Source organism: Notechis scutatus, chromosome 15, assembly GCF_049901735.1.
Source record: "Notechis scutatus isolate UNSWTSFEM ecotype Mainland chromosome 15, rNotScu1.2, whole genome shotgun sequence".
Taxonomy (NCBI): Eukaryota; Metazoa; Chordata; class Lepidosauria; order Squamata; family Elapidae; genus Notechis; species Notechis scutatus.
In genome coordinates, this window is record NC_142023.1 from 9,502,063 (window position 1) to 9,519,672 (window position 17,610).

Genomic DNA, 17,610 nt, shown 5'->3' on the forward strand with positions numbered 1-17,610 from the left:
CCAATCCGCGCGCGGCGGAGGGGGGCGGCTCTCCGGCTGAAGAAGAAAGGGAGACACGTCTGAAGGAGGTCAAAGCAGAGGCGGCGAGCCGGCGAACGAGTGAGTGACCCCCGCGGGAGCTCGGGGCTGGTTTTATGCAGATGGGGAGCAGGGACAGAAGCTGTCCCCCTCCAAAAATGCCCCCCACTTAGTAATAGCCTGGGAGCCCCGGACTACAAAGCCCATGAGTTCCCGCCGCGCCCTTGGAAAGTATGGGTTTTGTGGTCCTTTTGTAGAAACCCCCCCATCCTGACAAAATAGGATGGAAACCTGCGCCCTGCAGCTAGCTAGCTAACTTGTTTTATTTTATTTCATTATTTATTTGGGGAGTTGTCTTTGCCACCGTTTTTCTTCCTCCCTTCCTCCCTTTGCTTGCTTCCTTTCCTTCCCCTCTTTCTTTCTCTCTTCCTTCCTTTGCTTTCTTTCCTTCGTTCCTTCCTTTGCTTTCTTCCTTTCCTTCCCCTCTTTCTCTCTGCTTTTCTTTCTTTTTCTCTTTCTTCCTTCCTTCCTTTGCTTTCTTCCTTTCCTTCCCCTCTTTCTTTCTCTCTTCCTTTGCTTTTCTTTCTTCCTCCCTTCCTCCCTTTGCTTGCTTCCTTTCCTTCCCCTCGTTCTTCCTCCCTCCCTTCCTTTGCTTTCTTTCCTTCCTTCCTTCCTTTGCTTTCTTCCTTTCCTTCCCCTCTTTCTCTCTGCTTTTCTTTCATTTTCTCTTTCTTTCTTCCTTCCTTCCTTCCTTCGCTTTCTTCCTTTCCTTCCCCTCTTTCTTTCTCTCTTCCTTTGCTTTTCTTTCTTCCTCCCTCCCTTCCTTTGCTTTCTTTCCTTCCTTCCTTCCTTCCTTCCTTCCTTCCTTTGCTTTCTTCCTTTCCTTCCCCTCTTTCTCTCTTTGCTTTTCTTTCTTTTTCTCTTTCTTCCTTCCTTCCTCCCTCCCTCCCTGTTTTATATGCAATGTACTGTAGCCTCAGTCTCTTCCAACGCCAAAAGGGGAAACGATCAAAGGGGAGAAATTGAAGGAAGCACAGATTGGAGGAGGGGGCTTTCAGGGGTTGGGGGTGTGGATAACCTAGATGCCTTGAGAGAAGGGGGACAGCAGGATGGGAAAGAGAAGTAAATTTAGTTGAGAGTCTGGATCCTCTTGATAGACACCGGTGGGTGGGTAGGATGGATGGATAGAATTTGAGGTCGAATTAGAAATAGAATAGAATAGAGAATAGAATAGAATATGAAATAATAGAATAGAGAATAGACTAGAATATAGAATAGAATAGGAAAGAAAGAACAGAATAGAATAGGAATAGGAATAGAATAGAATAGAATTACAGATAGAAAGATAGAATTACAGATAGATTGATTGATTTCCAGAGCCAAATTGCCAAACTCCTGGAATTTCTGTTGATCTTTTTTGCTCTCCTTCCTGGCTTAGATGCTTCCCAATCTCCAGAAATCAATCCACGTATCTTTTGCCTCCCCCGCCCCCCACCCATCAAGGAGTGGCGCTGGAATGTTTTTCCTTTGAGAGCTGCTGGAGATTTTCTGGAGAGGATGCCAAGCAAAGTTAAGCAAACTTTCCACGCATCTCTGCTAGCCTCTTTTCTCCCTTCCAAGATGGTCATGTCCAGCTGGCTGCTGAGAGAGTTTTAGCCTTTTGTGGGTTTTTTTTGTAGGCTTCGGCTGCAGTTTGTGAAATTGGGCTGTAGCTGGAGACTCACACCCCTTGTGGGTGGGTGGGTGTCTGTTTTCCAGGCATTTAGCCAGCTTCTTGACTAGCTTAAGGGGCCTTTGGGCACAAAACTGGCTTGGGAGTTCTCTTGGCATTGAGCAGTTCTTTTCCTTCTTTCTTTCTCTCTCTCCCTTCCTTCCCTTTTTTCTTCCCTTGTTTCCTTTCCTTTCTCTTTTTTTGAAGTCTTTTTCTCCTCTGTGAATTTAATTATTCTTAAGGGTAATAAAAACAATCTCCTTCTAACGCCTGTTTAAAAAACTATTCTAATCCCTTCCTCCCTTTATCAGAGAGGGAGGAAACCACAGCTCTTGTTCAAAGGGCAGGTGGATTTAGAATAGAATAGAATAATAGAATAGAATAGAATAGAATAGAATAGAATAGAATAGAATAGAATAGAATAGAATAGAATACTTTATTGGCCAGGTGTGATTGGACACACAAGGAATTTGTCTTTGGTGTAAATACGAAACGGTGTAAAAACGAAAAGGCTTGTCTCCGTTCAGATATTTCCTGCCCATCGCACAAGCAGTGTGGTTTTCACCCTTTGGTGGAACCCTTGCACACCCACCCAAGTTTTTTAGGGAAGCATTCAGAGGCTGACCAACCCCTGGAAGCTTGTTTCAAAGGTTGGAAGCCATGAAATTTTAGTGAATGAACTGTTGTAAATCAAGCTTCGCTGCCAGAACTTGGCAGAAGCCCCATGGTAGCAAAAAAAAAAAAAAGAGGGTGGGAAAAAACTATAGGTAGTCCTTGACTTACAACCATTGGTTTAGTGACTGTTCAGTGTTACAAGAGCACTGAAAAATGTGACTTCTGGACCGTCTTTTCACGCTTACGACCCTTGCAGCATCCTTGTGGCCCCACGACCAAAATTCAGCCATGGCTTGGCAACCGACTCGTACTTACGACGGTTGCAGTGTACGGGCTGGCCATTTTGGCCTGTTGCTTTAGCTGCTGCGTCAAAACCCTGGCATCGAGGTTGTCCCTGTTGTTCTTTTTTTGCATTCTTAGGTTATTGACCCACTCCAATCTCTCTGATCTTAGGCTGTGTGTGTGTTCACCCAAACTGAAATCCACAAAAGCCCCCTCCCTCCTCTTCCATTGCAGCCCTCTCTTGTTTCAAAAGCTTTCAGAGTGGCATTTCTGCTGAGTAAATAATCTGTGTTTGTTTTTTGTTTTTCTCCCCTCTCCTCCTTCCTTTCCTGATGGGCAGTGAGCAAACACCAATATTTTGTGTGGAGGACTTGGAAAAAAAGCTGAGTGGGTGTTACTGGAATTGCCCCGAACCAGGAACCAGGAAGAAATTCTCTATTATTTATTTGCAAGTGACTTGCTGTGTTGCTGGAAGCACCGTCTTTCCATTCCTTCATCTCAAAGGTAAACGAAAATGTAAAATGTACCCGTCTCTGTGCTGTCAGGTTCCTGAAGACGAGACCTTCCTGCTAAACTTTAGCAGGACTCTGTGTGTCTTCAGCTCCCAGAATTCTACCTGTTGGGTGGGGAATTCTGGGAATTGAAGTTCTACCTCTTAAGGTCAAGGTTGAGAGACACTATATGTAGCATAAATGGGAACACGGTTATATAGCAAAAAATACTCTAAGTAAGGGAATAGAACGGAAAAGGAGCCTAAACCTAGGATTATCATAAGGTAGGATTTAAACAAAGGGAGTTTCAAAATAAATAAAAATAGTTTGTTATATGTTTTTTTTTTTTAAAAGCCAGGGTTGTTTTATTGAAGGTAGAAGAAGCTTAGCTCTAAACAAGACATGACTTTAGTGCATTAAACTCTATTTAAACGTTTGATGGGCTTTCTGGAGTAGTGTTAAAAGGTGTTTTTTTTTCCGGATGACTCATCTGTTGGGTAGTTTTGTGACATGGCATTAAGATTGTGGAGGGTGCGGGGAGTGTTAACCTTGCTGGTATGTGAAACTCTGCGGGAAATATTTCTGCACCACCTTGAATCAAAGGCTATCAGGTGCTGGCAATCCCAAAGTTCACTGTAAGGAGCGTCCTCGGATAACTTCCGGACCAATTTCAGATGACCTCAGTTGGGTGTCCCTTCCACCTGCCAAACCAAGGTTATCTTGTGACAGATGGATCAAGTGGCTTTACCGAACAAGCAACTAGAATAATGCTGGGGTTATTTTGGAAGAGAATTCTGGTTTGGGGTGCAGAGCTGTACCTGGATCAGCTTTTTTTTTATCCTGGGCAACTACAAAACAAACAAAAAATCCCTAGCAGGATTTGGGGACAGGATAGAAACAGCTAATTCTGGCTATGAAGGGTTGGTTTGTTTGTTCGTTTGTTTTTTAAGGGCTTGGGGCTGTTCTACAAACACCCCCCCAGCATTTCCAAGTAGCCTGACCTCTCTGTGATGGCACCAAAGAAGTAGAGGGACTTTAAAACCAGTGCAATTTCTCCGTTAATGATTACTTCAGGCGGTACACAATGGAGGCTGCCGACTCCCAGACCTGGAAGCGTGATAGACAGAGCATTGATCTAACAAAACAGGACAGGAGAGGGTTTATCTATCTACCATATCTATCTACCTCTATCTAACGTGTTCTCTCATTTTCTCTCTATCTCTATCTTACCTACTTACCTATCTATATAAATATTATCTAGCTATCTCTATATTTCTATATCATCTCTCTCTACCTCCATATATATATATTCTAGCTGTCTCTAGCTATCTCTACCTCTATCATCTATCTATCTCTGTATCTCTATCTACATATATCTATCTCTCTTACCTACTTATCTATATAAATATTATCTATCTATATTTCTGTATCATCTCTCCTTCCCCCTTCCTCTCCCTCCCTATATATATATTACCTAGCTATCTATCATCTATCTCTATACCTATATCTATCGCTATCTTACCTACTTACCTATCTATATAAATATTATTTAGCTATCTCTATATTTCTATATCATCTCTCTCTGGTCTCGTTTGCAACTAGAGTTTGCAAAAGAAACAAATAGTCTTCAACTTATGACCACAGTTGAGCCAAACATTTCTGTTGTTAAGTGAGACAGTTGATCAATGAGTTGTGCCCCATTTTATGACTTTCCTTACTGTAGTGGTTAAGTGAGTCGGGCTTCCGTGTTGACCTTATCAGAAGGTGACCAAAGATGACCCCGAGACAAGGCAACTGTCATAAGTACATGCGTCTGGATTTTGATCATGGGGGTTTGCTCCAAGGGCCACGTGTGAAAAACAGGTCCTAAGTTACTTTTTTTCAGTGCCGTAGTAACTTTGAACAATCGCATAGCAACCTGTTGTAAGTTGAGGACTGTCTATATTACCTGTTGGATGACCATTAAATATTCTCATTTCTTTCCCAGATCTTCCCGTTCTTGGGAGGGATTTGGGTTGAAAAGGGAAGGAATGTGTCAGAAACTGTTAGGAAAGACACACAGTTTGTACCCTAGGATTGAAAGAATACACACCTTGCTGGTGTGATGGGCAGGGGTGTGAAACTCTTTCACAAAAGCGCTCAAGGTTATAATTGTCATAATTAGCTTTCGTAATCAAGATTTATCTCTCGCCTTTGTTTTTCTTTCTACATCTCCCAGCTCAGCCTGATAACTTCTGAATGCAGAGGGTTTCTAGTCACTCCCCAAACACAATATAGGCATAAAAAGTCATGCGCATATATTCCATTTTTAGGGAGTGGCTAGAGGTCTGCTATTTCCTCCTTTGTTTAAAATTCCTGTCTGAAAGACGAGACCCTCCTATTGTTATCGGCATTTGCAGGTGACAACAAGGAGGGTAAATTCACCTGAAACAGGTGCAACTTGGCCAGGAAAAGCTTTCTCAAATTTGTAATCTCCTTAACGTGCCTGGTTCGGACTAACGAAGATTTTTTTTTCTTAAGGCCAACTTCGCGGTGGGAAATTACACGCAGGTGGTGTTCCGTTTCTGTCCCTTTTATCAGTAAATTGGCCGCGATCCAGGGACCTCGTTCAACTGGCCCCAAAACTTTCTGCACACCCAGTCACATTTTTGCTTTGTTGCTGAGCCATGAGTACAAACAGGCCTTTTGAAGTTCCCTTTTAAGTTTCTAGACAGTTTGGCTGTACAGGAAAGAAAGCAACGTACATATCCTGAATAAAATAAGCAAATATATATATATGGATATAAATATATATATATATATGGATTTGGTTTCTACAGATATTCAAGAATTGGAACAGATTCCCTGCACTGGAGGAGGGGGGCGGAAACCAATCAATTTCAGTGTGTTTATTTTTAATAAAAAAAATTATGGTCTCAGTATTGGAACACCGATCTTAAAGAGGATGTTTCAAAAAAAACCAACTGGCTAGCTATGTTGAAATGAGCAAGTAGGAGTCGAAATATAGATATAGAGAAAGTAGAGGATAGGTAGGTAGGTAGGTAGATAAGGTAGGTAGATAAGATAGATAGATTAGATGGATTAAATTGAGTGAGTGAGTGAGTTGGAAGGGACCTTGTAGATCATCTAGTCCAACCCCCTGCCCAAGCATTTGTGACACAATTACAGTTGGGAACAGAGTTTTCTCTTGCTAAGCAGGATGCTTTTTTTAGTGAGTTGCACCCGATTTGACAACCTTTTTTTTGGGGGGGATGGTTTGTGTTTAATTGCTGCAGTCTTTAAGTGAATCGTGCGGTCTTTAAGGGAATCTGCCCTTCCCTCTTTGCCTTTGCTTGTTGGATGCTGGCTGGGAAGGTCTCAAAAGTGGATCACGCCACTCGGGGAATCCTAAGTCCAGGCCGATCGTCAACCGCCAAACTTTGATCACGTATCCGTGCGGGAGTCTTTCTTCCGTGCCGTTGTAACTTTGAACGACGGTCATTAAGTCAAGGATTTGCCTGTGCAGGAGGGATCAGCTTATCTAGAAGATCTGCTTAGGATTTGGTTTTTAATCCAAACCAATATTGGAATGTTTTCCCTCTCAGCCCTGAAGACATTCATTAACAACACCTAGCCTGTTTTATCAGGTGCCAAAAGGCAATTGCTAAGAACAAGAAAAATCAGTTTTTGGAGGAATTAATAAAATCTGACCAATAGCAGAGATACCCATCCTTGCCGTGTGGTTAGACCGAGAGATCTTGAAGGGAAGAATGCCCCATGGTTGAAAGGACAGGACTCTTGCATTGCATGCTGGGAAGAAACTTTACCGATAAAGGAGAGTATTTGCAGCTGGGGGTTGACATGAGGGGTCCTTGGTGCTCCCTGAGCTGGGTGGTTTTTCTTGCAGGCGTTTCATGACCCAACTAGGTATCGTCATCAGAGCTAGAAGGGAGTAAAGTTTGCACGGAGGAGGAGGACTGAGGTCCTTAGTGCTTTCTGAGCTGGGTGGTTTTCTTGCAGGCATTTCATGACCCAACTAGGTAATGACATCAGTGTTAAGAAGGGACTGGGACTTTCTCTCTGTTTACATGCAGAAGCCTTGAGTTTGGTGTTTTTTCTTGCAGACGTTTCATGATCCAACTAGGTAAGATCACTGCTAGAAAGGAATGTGGTGTGTGGAGAGGAGGAGGAGGAGGAGGAGGAGGACAATGACTATAGCGTCTCTGAGCTGGGTGGTTTTCTTGCAGGCGTTTCATTATCCAAGCTAGGTAAATCAGGTTAGGTGGTTAGTTTTAAAATCGCTTTGGTATGTTGTGGCTGGGCATCCTGTGTGGGTCCTTTGACAATATATTGTGCCAATCCCCAAAAGAGGTAAATTGGCCATTAAGATGAGCATGTTATATAAAAGCTGTTGGTTGCGAGATGCTTTTCGAGTACCCATAACAGCAATTGCCTCCGTTTTATTATTTTTGTTTCTGTTTCAAAAGAGCAAGCAGCAAACTTTGGCTCAAATTGTGTCCAACCTGACTTTAAACCAGTTTGTTTATTGTTTTAAAAAAGCTCAAATCAATTGCCCTGAAAAGGTTACTCTCCCCCTCCCCCTCCCCCCCCCCAAAAAATAATAATAATACAAACACTCAGTTCCAAAGCAAGCCATGTTTTGAATTAGCCCATCGTGGTAGCTAGCTGTGGCTTTTTTTTTCTCTTCATTTCGTTGTTTCTGTTTACATTTGCTCCTGAATCTTTGTAACTTTATGGAGTCTGGTTGTACCAGGGTTGTCTACCTGTCTGTAACTATTAACAGAGTTGTAACAAAACTCCCATTTGTGTCATTAACGATAACATCAGGTCGCCCTGTCTTTTGAATCCTTTCCAGGTTTCCAAACTTCAAAGTCCAGGAAGCTATAAACGAAGGATCTGCTGGTTAATCTTCACCTTAACCATTAGAGGAAGGAAGGAAGGAAGGAAGGAAGGAAGGAAGGAAGGAAGGAAGGAAGGAAGGAAGGAAGGAAGGAAGGAAGGAAGGAAGGAAGGAAGGAAGGAAGAAAGAAGGAAAGAAAGAAAGAAAGAAAGAAAGAAAGAAAGAAAGAAAGAAAGAAAGAAAGAAAGAAGAGGAAGGAAAGAAAGAAGAAGAAAGAAAGGAAAGGAAAGAAAGAAGAGAGAGGCAGAAAGAAAGAGGGAAGGAAGGAGGAAGGGAGAGAGAAAGGAAGGAAGGAAAGAGGGAGGGAGGTAAGTAAAAGAAAGAGGAAGAAAAGAAAGAAAAGGGAAGAAAGGACAGAGGGTAGCTTGGAGCAGCTGGTGGCAAAAATTTCCAGGTTCTGTTCAGTTTCCTGTCACCTCACCCCCTTGCCATGGGCTAAGCTTTAGCAATTTGCTTTTATTTTCTTCTTTCTCCAGTTTGAGGCTGGTGATTGCCAGTGATGGGATTAAATAAATTAGATTTTGTCCTTCTGCTTGTTTATCCCTTCCACCTTAATGCGTTTAGAGGCCAAGGAGAATGGCGTTGTTCTGACATCCATTGCTTGGAGTCACCTGGAGGCCTCTCTGCTGTACAGACACAGTTTCCCCTAATGCGATTGAAGAGATCTGTTTCCAATAAAATTAGGAGCTATCGAGGACAACAAGTGGTTTTGCCACGGATTGGGGGCTTTTGAGTTAATTCAGTTTGAAATGGAGCCCGAGCACGACTGAAGCCCGCGGTGTTCTTGCTTTTTCACGCTGTCAACTTCTCAGACTTATCTGCAGGTTCTCAGCAGGAAATTGATTTTTTAAACAGTTCCCCGAGTCTTGACTTTTTTTTTGATCCAATCTAGGTCAGGCATGACTCAGTATTTTGGAGGGGAATATCTGTAGCTCAGGGTTGAAATAAATGCAAGATCCTCGGTGCTCTTTTGAGCTCGGCTGTTTTCTTGAAAACGTTTCATTACCCAAACTAGGTAACGTCATCCATGCGGGAAGGGAGTGGGGTGTGTGGAGTGGAGGAGACTGAGAAGGTCCCCGTTGCTCTCTGAGCTGGGTTGCTTCCTTGCAGACGTTTCATTACCAAACTAGGTAACATCGTCAGTGCTAGAAGGGAGCTGGGTGTGTCAAATCAAATCAAACGTTTATTGTCAGTGCACAACATGTGTACAAATTGAAAATGAAAAGTTGTGGAGTGGCAGAGGTGGAGAAGAGGAAGAGGAGGAGGCCCTGGGTGCTCTTGGAGCTTGGTTGCTTCCTTGCAAGACGTCTCATTACCAAACTAGGTAACATCTTCAGTGCACGGATGGTAGTGAAGCACCTGGAAGAAAACAACCAGGCTCTACGAGCACCCAGGGCCTCACATTCACCATGGTTGCTTTGCATGATTTTTTCATTCGTCATTGTTGCCCTACGGAAAAGCTACCCTGAATTCCTGAACGTTTTTTCTAACCCCGGTCAATGGATTTTGCAGGCATTCACTGGTTCATCCTCTTCCTCGTGACCCCGGATGGCCCATCCTGAGCACCATGCCCATATGGGCCACATGGACCACAACATGAGCGGCTCCGCAAGCCCCACCATGGATCCTCACGCCCACCATCACCCCACCAATGCCCCTGGACACATGCATGGTGGAATGATGGTAAGTATGAGCTTTTGGGCTCAGGGAAGACGATCAGTGGAACGACTTGCCACCAGAAGCTGTGGGTGCTCCAACACTGGAGGTTTTTTTTAGAAGAGATTAGATAACCATTTGTCTGAAATGCTATAGGGCCGTGATGGTGAACCTGTGGCATGCAGAGAGCCGTTTGTGTGGGCACACAAGCCTCAGCCAAACTTACCTGCTGTCAGACTTCCAGCAATCCTTCGTTTGAAACATTAACTCCGAGACCGACATATTCTCAAAGTGATTTATTCAAAACAAAAAAAAGCAGACTGGTATCCTCGGGTAGAATTTCAGTACTGGAATCCTACCAGCTCATCCCACAACATTCCACGAGGGAAGGACGAAAAACGGGCCTTCTGGAAATACGTGAAAGTGACGAAACAGGCCCGTTTTTCGGCCTCCAAAGGCTACAGAGGCTTCCCTCGAGCCTTTGGAGGCCAAAAAAGGCCTCAAACAGGCCCAAAATCAGCTGGGAGGTGCCTGCATGCAGCAGTGCAGGTAAGAGGGCGGGGTGTGTATTCTGCACCCATGCGCAGGGGGTCAGGGTGCATTGCAATGTGGGTGCCGGCACACCACAACAAAATGGTTTGCCATCAGTGCTATACGGCTTCCTGCCTGTGCAGGGAGTTGGACTACAAGACCTCTAAGGTCCCTTCCAACTCTGCTATTCTATATTCCTATTCCTATCCTATTTTAAAGGAATAACTGTAAATTGGGGATTACCCCTATTTTAAAATCGTAAGCTGCGAACTTTTGCCTTGATCTTCATAATAGCGTTTTACTCTTTTTCTCTCTCTCTCTAATAGCATTTAGACTCTTTTTCTCTCTCTCTCTCTCTCTCTGGACAGGATATGACCTTTCACTTCAGCTATCAAAACGTCCCTTTGCTGTTTTCTGGGCTCGTCATCAATACCCCCGGAGGTGAGTTGGGGGGCAGCAGAGGGACGGCTGGAACGACAATGGAGGGAAACTAATCAAGGAGAGAGAACCAAGCTTAGGACTAAAGAGGAGATTTCTGGACAGTGAGAACAATGGGATCCTTGCAACGACTTGCCTCCATGGTCACCACGCTATAAAAAAGAGGTGGAGACTCTGGAAAGAGGGCAGAGAAGAGCAACTAGGATGATGAGGGGACTGGAGGCTAAAACATACGATGAACGGTTGCAGGAACTGGGCCTGGCTAGTCTAGGGAAGAGAAGGACCAGGGGAGATAGGATAGCAGTCTTCCAATATTTGAGGGGCTGCCCCAGAGAGGAGGAAGGGGTCAAGCTGTTCTCCAAAGCACCTGAAGGCCAAACTGTACATACACACACACATACATACATTTTCATATCCATATATCTAATAAACCTCATCTGTTTCTCATCTCAGAAATGGCTGGAGCATTTGTGGCTATTTTCTTCCTGGCCATGTTCTATGAGGGCTTGAAGATTGGCCGGGAAAGCCTCCTGCGGAAGTCACAAGTCAGTATCCGTTACAACTCCATGCCTCTCCCGGGACCCAACGGGACCATTTTGATGGAGACGCACAAAACAGTCGGGTGAGCTCACTGTGGTGGCCGTTCGGCTGCAAGGCAAAATTAAAACGAAAGGGAGCCGGATAGGTACAGAGCCTTGACTCTTGTGGTGTGAGAAACGCAGGAGCTGTGCTTTTCTTAGGGAGCCACAAGGGAGCCGTTCTGGGCCTTTCATCGTTCAAAGCCTTTGCGAAACGTTTCCCTTTGATCCGTTTTAAAACTTCGAACCGGGTCCTTGATCAGGAGGCAGAACTGCTGTCTCAGCAAAAGCTGAGGTTGTGTTACGTTGGCATTCCACAGGCAGCAGGCTAGAAACCAGGAGATAGCGAGTTCTAGTCCCGTCTCGGGCAGGAAAGCCAGCTGGGTGACTTTGGGACGGTAACTTCTAGTCCCGCCTTAGATTTGAAAGTCACCTAGGTGACTTTGGTCCAAGCACCAGGAGACAATGAATTCTAGTTTCCCACCTTACGCGTGAAAGCTGGCTAGGTGACATTGGGCTAATCACCAGGAGACGGTGAGTTCTAGTCCCACCTTAGGCATGAAAACTAACCGGGTGACTTTTTAGGCCAGTCTTTCTTGGCCCAACCCACCTCACAGGGTGGTGGTGGTGAGGAAAATAGGAGGAGGGGGAGGGAGAGGAAAAGGTGCCCTAGGTACGTCCGCTGCCTCGAGTTATGTCTAAAACCACAAAATGGAAGTGCCTGTCTCTTCATTTTCCTTCGTTTTCCGCTCGGTTAGCCAACAGATGCTGAGCCTCCCTCACCTCTTCCAGACCCTCCTTCACATCCTCCAGGTGGTGGTCAGCTACTTCCTGATGCTCATCTTCATGACCTACAACGCTTATCTCTGCATCGCCGTGGCTGCCGGCGCTGGCGCAGGCTACTTCTTCTTCAGCTGGAAAAAAGCCGTCGTGGTTGACATCACGGAGCATTGCCATTAACGGTTCTCTTTGCTATTCCCAACTCCCCCCCATGCTCCCATTTCACCCCCCCAAAGGACCAGGTTTACTAGAAACATGCGAAGGAAAGCCGTGGGGGGACACACACCCCTCCAGCTTCCACGGGGCCACCCTTGTGCCTCCTGCTTCACTCTTCCCCAAAAGCTTTGGGTCTTGGGAGGGAGGGAGGACTTGTGACCCACGGCCAGCTAAGGCGACCTTTTCCGAACAACGGGTGGATGAAACATGGCATTCTTGGATCAGGTTTCCTTTCAGACTGTGCCCTGACTCAAACACAGGAGCTGGACCTGGCCATCCCAGGTCTCTTTTTGGACTTTCGCACCGGCCTCTTCTAGGAGGGGGCAGAGCACCTGCTCTTCCTTCGCGAGAAGCAGGCACACACAACCACCCTTCCTCCTCCTCCTCCTCCGAGGCCAGTATATTGGACCGACAATCCGGCAAGTGCCAATCCTGCCCTCCTTCCTTAAAAAAAGTCAGCTCCGCTTTGCGCTCGGGGGCCCAGGGCCCACTGCCAAATGGCGGGGTGGATTTGGTTCTAAGAAGCCGCTGTCTTTCACCCGGGAAGGGTTCGAGTCTAGGGCCTCTCCTTGCGTGGCTGTTCTGGGGGTGAAAAGGAATCATTTGCTGATTTACGGGACTCGTTTCTAGCTGTCGACTGTGACGTGCTGGGGAAAAATAATGGGGGAAGAAGTATGATTTTTTTAAAAAAAAAAACATTTTTATTTTAAATAAACCTGCAGTTTTTTAGGTTTTTTTTTTTCTGATTTTCAGGCTGGCCTAAATTTTTTTTTTTTTAATGTTAAACCTAATCGTCGTGCCCTTCTTAACTGGCTTTAAACAAAGCTGGGGTGCACGTTTTAGGCAGAGTGATCCCTCCCTCCTCCTTTAAGTGGGGATAGGATCTCCTGGATGGCAAACAGCAGCAAAGTGGGGAGGAATCGTTTTTAAATCACGCCTGTACTTTAGGCACATCTGGATGGACCCACAAGGCCCCCCAAATTGTCCTGTAGGCATTCACATTGTGGGATGATGCCACTTTTTCCCCTTGTAAGGAAGGAAGAGGCAGGGCTGAGGCGGCTGGGGTGTGTAGTTCAGCATTACCTCGAGGAGCAGGGTAGAATCCGGATTAATGTTTATGCTGAGAAATCAAACTTTTTTTTTAAAATCTGACTGCCTGAAGGGTGGGAAAAGCACATACAAGCTGGGAGAACTGCAACCACGCGGAAATCAAAGCCTGCAGCCGCTCCGTCATTCACTAAAAGAGGCTGGCGTTTTTGCTTTTTCAACCAAACAATATTGTGCTACCTCCAGGCTGTTTGGCTCTTACTACAATCACTGCACAAAAGAAAAGGGTGGCATTGAATCAGCCATTTCCCCCCACCCTCCGGCCCCTCACCGTAAAATCAAGTTTTCTGCCTCTCTCCGCTGGTCTCAAAAGGCACAAAGACTGGATTGACGATACCATTTCATCTCGGCTGCGAAGTTGAGTCAGATCCACGGACCCCCCCCCCCAATTTCGTGGCGCTTCAACCGTGGCCAACTCCCTCTGTAGCGTTAGCCCATCACGTCGGTTGCCTTGCTTCTATCCATCCTGTGTAAACCCAGAGAAGGGAGCGTCTCCTTGGTTAATCGGAGGATGTGAACCTCACCGTATATTGAGGCAATTGGGTATTTTCCGTGAAAAGTGTGTGTGTGTGTGCAGGGGAAAAATTGCAAAATCGCCTGCCAAGCGTCCTTCCCTAGTGTTTGTGGACAGAAAATCTTGTCTCGTTTACTCACTGACCATAAACCCAGTATTGTTTTTCCGTAGCTGTGTTATTCTGGTCTTCCTCCTCCCTCCATTTACAGTATATCCATGAAAACAAAGCAAAAAAAAAAAAATGTGCCTTAGCTGTATTGCTTCATCGGGCTGTGTAGTGTACCATATAAGAAGGCTGTTTTAAATCCCTAGCCGATGGAAGTATATCCACCGGCTATCATTATGTGAATACTAACGATTATGCTGTTATTATCTTCTATAGTACACGGTTTACGCCTACCCTATGTGGTTCGTTAGAATAAAGAGACTCAACCCATCATCTACAATTTGTCTTTCTTTCTCCTCCCACCCCCCACCTCCCGTTGTGGTCCAATGGCAGCAGAGTCGGACAGTGGGGAGGAAAATGGGCCAGTCTGGGGAGGACTTGGATGAGGGTCCTGCATCCGACACAGAGATGGGGCCAGGGCCAGAATCTGACAGCAGTGAGGCAGAGGAATAAGGGGAGCCTGTTCCCAGTGCGCATGTGCGTAGAACTGCCAGAAGGCAAGAATAGTTAAAAGGGGCGACTCGGGAATAAGGCTTGGGGGTGATTGGCCCCTCCCATAAGACATAAAGAAGGAGCAAAGGGACAGGAGCCTTTGCAGGAAGCAACATTCACTCTGTTTAGATTAAGCCTTGAAGGTCTGTGTGGACTTTGGCTTTTCACAGTTAATTTGGCACTTTAGTTGGCAGCAATTCAAAGGAGATAAAGGTGGGTGCTTATCACGAGGGACTGTTTGGGACTCATTACGGGCTGGGAATAAACATAATTCCCAGCGTTGAAATAAAAAGTTGTTTGGACTAAGCGTGTGCTTAATTATGGTCTCAGGAAGCCTTGGTCAGAACACCCCTATGACAATAGCCGTCTCGTACTTCTATCCCATTTCCAAACCGGAGGAACGGGTTTGTACGTACACAGCCCCACGCACAACATGCCAGAATATCCCAACAATAGCTCCCAATTTTAACGAGTTTGGCATTAGAGAAAGGGGTACGATGCGCAGTGAGGAAAATAAGCTAATTGCAGCAGCCCAACCACTTCTAGGAAAAGGCAAGCTTGTGAGTTCACCCTGGTTAAAATGATTGGAGGGTTTGCCTCCCTACTGCGCAGGTGGTTTTACAGAAATAAACACCATGCACAATTCCCCCAACAGCGCTATCTGGAAAGGTTTGCCTGCAGAGGTTATGCTATGTTCTGACCCAAACCCTTTTCCACTAAGACAAACAATAACCAAAGGGAACAGAAACCTTTTAATGAGTCTTACGAATCCCCCGTTAAAAGGCTGCTGCAAGCTAATTAACTTCGATAAGCACAAACTTTGCCAAAACTGTACAAGACTGCCAAGAATCACAGATAAGAAATATTTCACAAAACACGAGAGTCTTCAAATACCAACTTAAGATACTGTAATGTCCACGAGGCTGAGTTTCAAAACGTCTTTGCTTCCTGCAATGAACGTCCAATTCACAGCTGGCTTTTATCTCCTTGAAGGAGGGGCCATTACCTTGCAGCCTTACTCCATGCTGTTGTAGCTGCTACGAGCAATCCTACGCGCACGCACACTTGGCACAGGCTCCTGGGAAACCTCCTCATCACTGCTGCCAGCCCCCACAATCTCTGAAGGCATCAGTCCACTCCCTGATGGTCCTGGCCCCTCATCTGAGTCTTCGCTCTCCTCAGCCGTCCGCACCTGCTTCCGGCTAACCACAACATGCTAGGACAGCTCTTTCCAGAATCCTAATACTGCTGTTGAAAGATTTAAGGCCCCTGGTTGCAAATGGGAGATTAAATAAAACTATCCAGGGCAGGAAGGGGGTCTGAAGGCGGCCTTCAGGTGGGAGGGGTGGGAAAGAAAGGACACAACTTCATTCTTTAGAGAATACCAAAAGTCTTTTTTATCTTCCAGAAGGATAAAATCCTAACGGCTCCATCTGTCCCCCTCGTAAATCAGCTTGTCATAAATCTTCCATAGGCATGCTTCATGGAGGAGGCTCAACCCCACTGCGCCCCATTCGCTCTAGAATTCAAAGTTCCCAAACTGCGACGAACGGTTGCTGGGTTTGGGCTGTGGTTTGTAGCCGATCCGGTCGTGAATAACCTGTTCCCAGCTCTTGTGATCCGGGTTCAGTGCCAGGGCCCCTTCGCCGTCATTGGTTCCCACCATGTCGACTTCTTCACGCTGCTTTTTGTGCATCTGCAAAAAAAATTAAAGCCAAGAAAGTATAGATCCTTCAGGAAACGCAACTGCAACTCTTTATGGAATGCATTTCAATTCACTGAATAACCAAACGCTTTGGAAACGGCCCAGAAAGGGGGGGGGGGAATCAGGAAAATATACTTACGATTCCCAAGATCAAAACAGACTTGTATTCAGTCATCCTTGGCCAGCAGCTATTCGACCCTTGCTTTAAAACGTTAAAATTTAAGACCACCCGAAAGTCCAATTTCTAGATTATTTGGCAACAATCATGTTTGCTGAAAGAACTTCTTTCTATTCCACCTTTCCAACAGCACCCAGGACAAAAGAGATGCATTTCAGTTCCTGCCCAGCTTATATTCAAAAATAAAAAAACCCGCAAATATATAAAGGGAGGCTAATATTTAAAATACAACATATCCTCGTGGATACAAAGAGCACATTTGGGCTGTTTTTGTACATTTAGAAGGAGAAGGATACATCTCTTTGGTTCCTGGCTATAAAGTGATATTTTCTTCGCCATTATAAAAAGTTTTCCAATCTTCTGTCTGCAGGAATATATTCAACCAATAACATTAACCAATAACATGCTTTATTATTTTTTCCACCTGGACATATATACTGCCCTTCATTTAAATAAACTAAAAACAGTGAACCTGGTCCTTGAGAACCAGGATAGATATAGACAAACAGACAGACCTATATAGATGATATAGATGACAGATATAGATGAGAAATAGATGATATAGATCAGATAGATGATAAATAGATATGGATGAGATACAGCTGATATAGAGAGATAGATGCGAAGATGATAGACATCTGAGGATAGAGATTGATGATATATAGATGTTATAGATGAGATATAGATGATAGATTAATAGTTTATATAGATGAGATATATAGTTAGATGAGATGATATAGATGTAGGTATAAATAAATGAGAGATGATAGATAAAAATGTATCTGGAATGCTAACAACTGCAGATCCTTGGGGAAAGGCTGCCTCTGAGCATGTGCAAAATATTCCTAGGCCATCAGTGCGGGCATTTCTCTATATAAAGCACCCCCCCCCGCTTCCTTGAAACCACTTTAAAAGCATTTCCCACGGGGAGAGGGTCTCTGAGCATGGGCAGAGTGCTCCCGGGCTCCTTAAAAAAAAAAAAAAGGAGCACGAGCAGCCTCCGGCTGGGGACTCCCCAGAGGGTCTCCCTACCTCCAGCTCCTTGCGGGCCCCCTCGAACTCCTCGATGTCGTCCAGCTTCAGCTCCAGCCGGGTCGGCTTTCTCCGCAGCATCCTCCGGCCGGTCCAGCGGCACCTCCAGGTGCGCATGCGCAACACTTATTTTCGTTTCAAGTTCTCCCCCAAAAAATCCTGCCCGCCGGAAACGCGTCATAGAGAGGCCAGGCGCCGCC

The 17,610-nt window shown here is 45.3% G+C and overlaps 2 protein-coding genes across 3 annotated transcripts; one reads left to right on the plus strand and one right to left on the minus strand.

Annotated features, from left to right (window-relative positions):
- Positions 1–38: 38 nt before the first annotated feature.
- Positions 39–14,276, plus strand: SLC31A1 (solute carrier family 31 member 1). 2 transcript variants are annotated; one of them, XM_087944111.1, is made up of 6 exons: positions 39–249; positions 2,967–3,130; positions 9,530–9,700; positions 10,573–10,645; positions 11,096–11,264; positions 11,979–14,276. In XM_087944111.1, exons 3-6 carry the CDS (start codon positions 9,566–9,568, stop codon positions 12,178–12,180), a joined length of 579 nt encoding a protein of 192 aa, XP_087800237.1. In that variant the 5' UTR covers positions 39–249; positions 2,967–3,130; positions 9,530–9,565; the 3' UTR covers positions 12,181–14,276. The 2 variants fall into 2 exon arrangements, with proteins under 2 accessions (XP_087800237.1, XP_087800236.1); XM_087944110.1 differs by having other exon boundaries at positions 39–99.
- Positions 14,277–15,228: 952 nt separating this feature from the next.
- On the minus strand, positions 15,229–17,599 carry CDC26 (cell division cycle 26). Its single transcript, XM_026686743.2, has 2 exons — positions 17,411–17,599; positions 15,229–16,191 (listed from the first exon to the last, which is right to left on the minus strand). Exons 1-2 carry the CDS (start codon positions 17,525–17,527, stop codon positions 16,015–16,017), a joined length of 294 nt encoding a protein of 97 aa, XP_026542528.1. The 5' UTR covers positions 17,528–17,599; the 3' UTR covers positions 15,229–16,014.
- Positions 17,600–17,610: the final 11 nt, after the last annotated feature.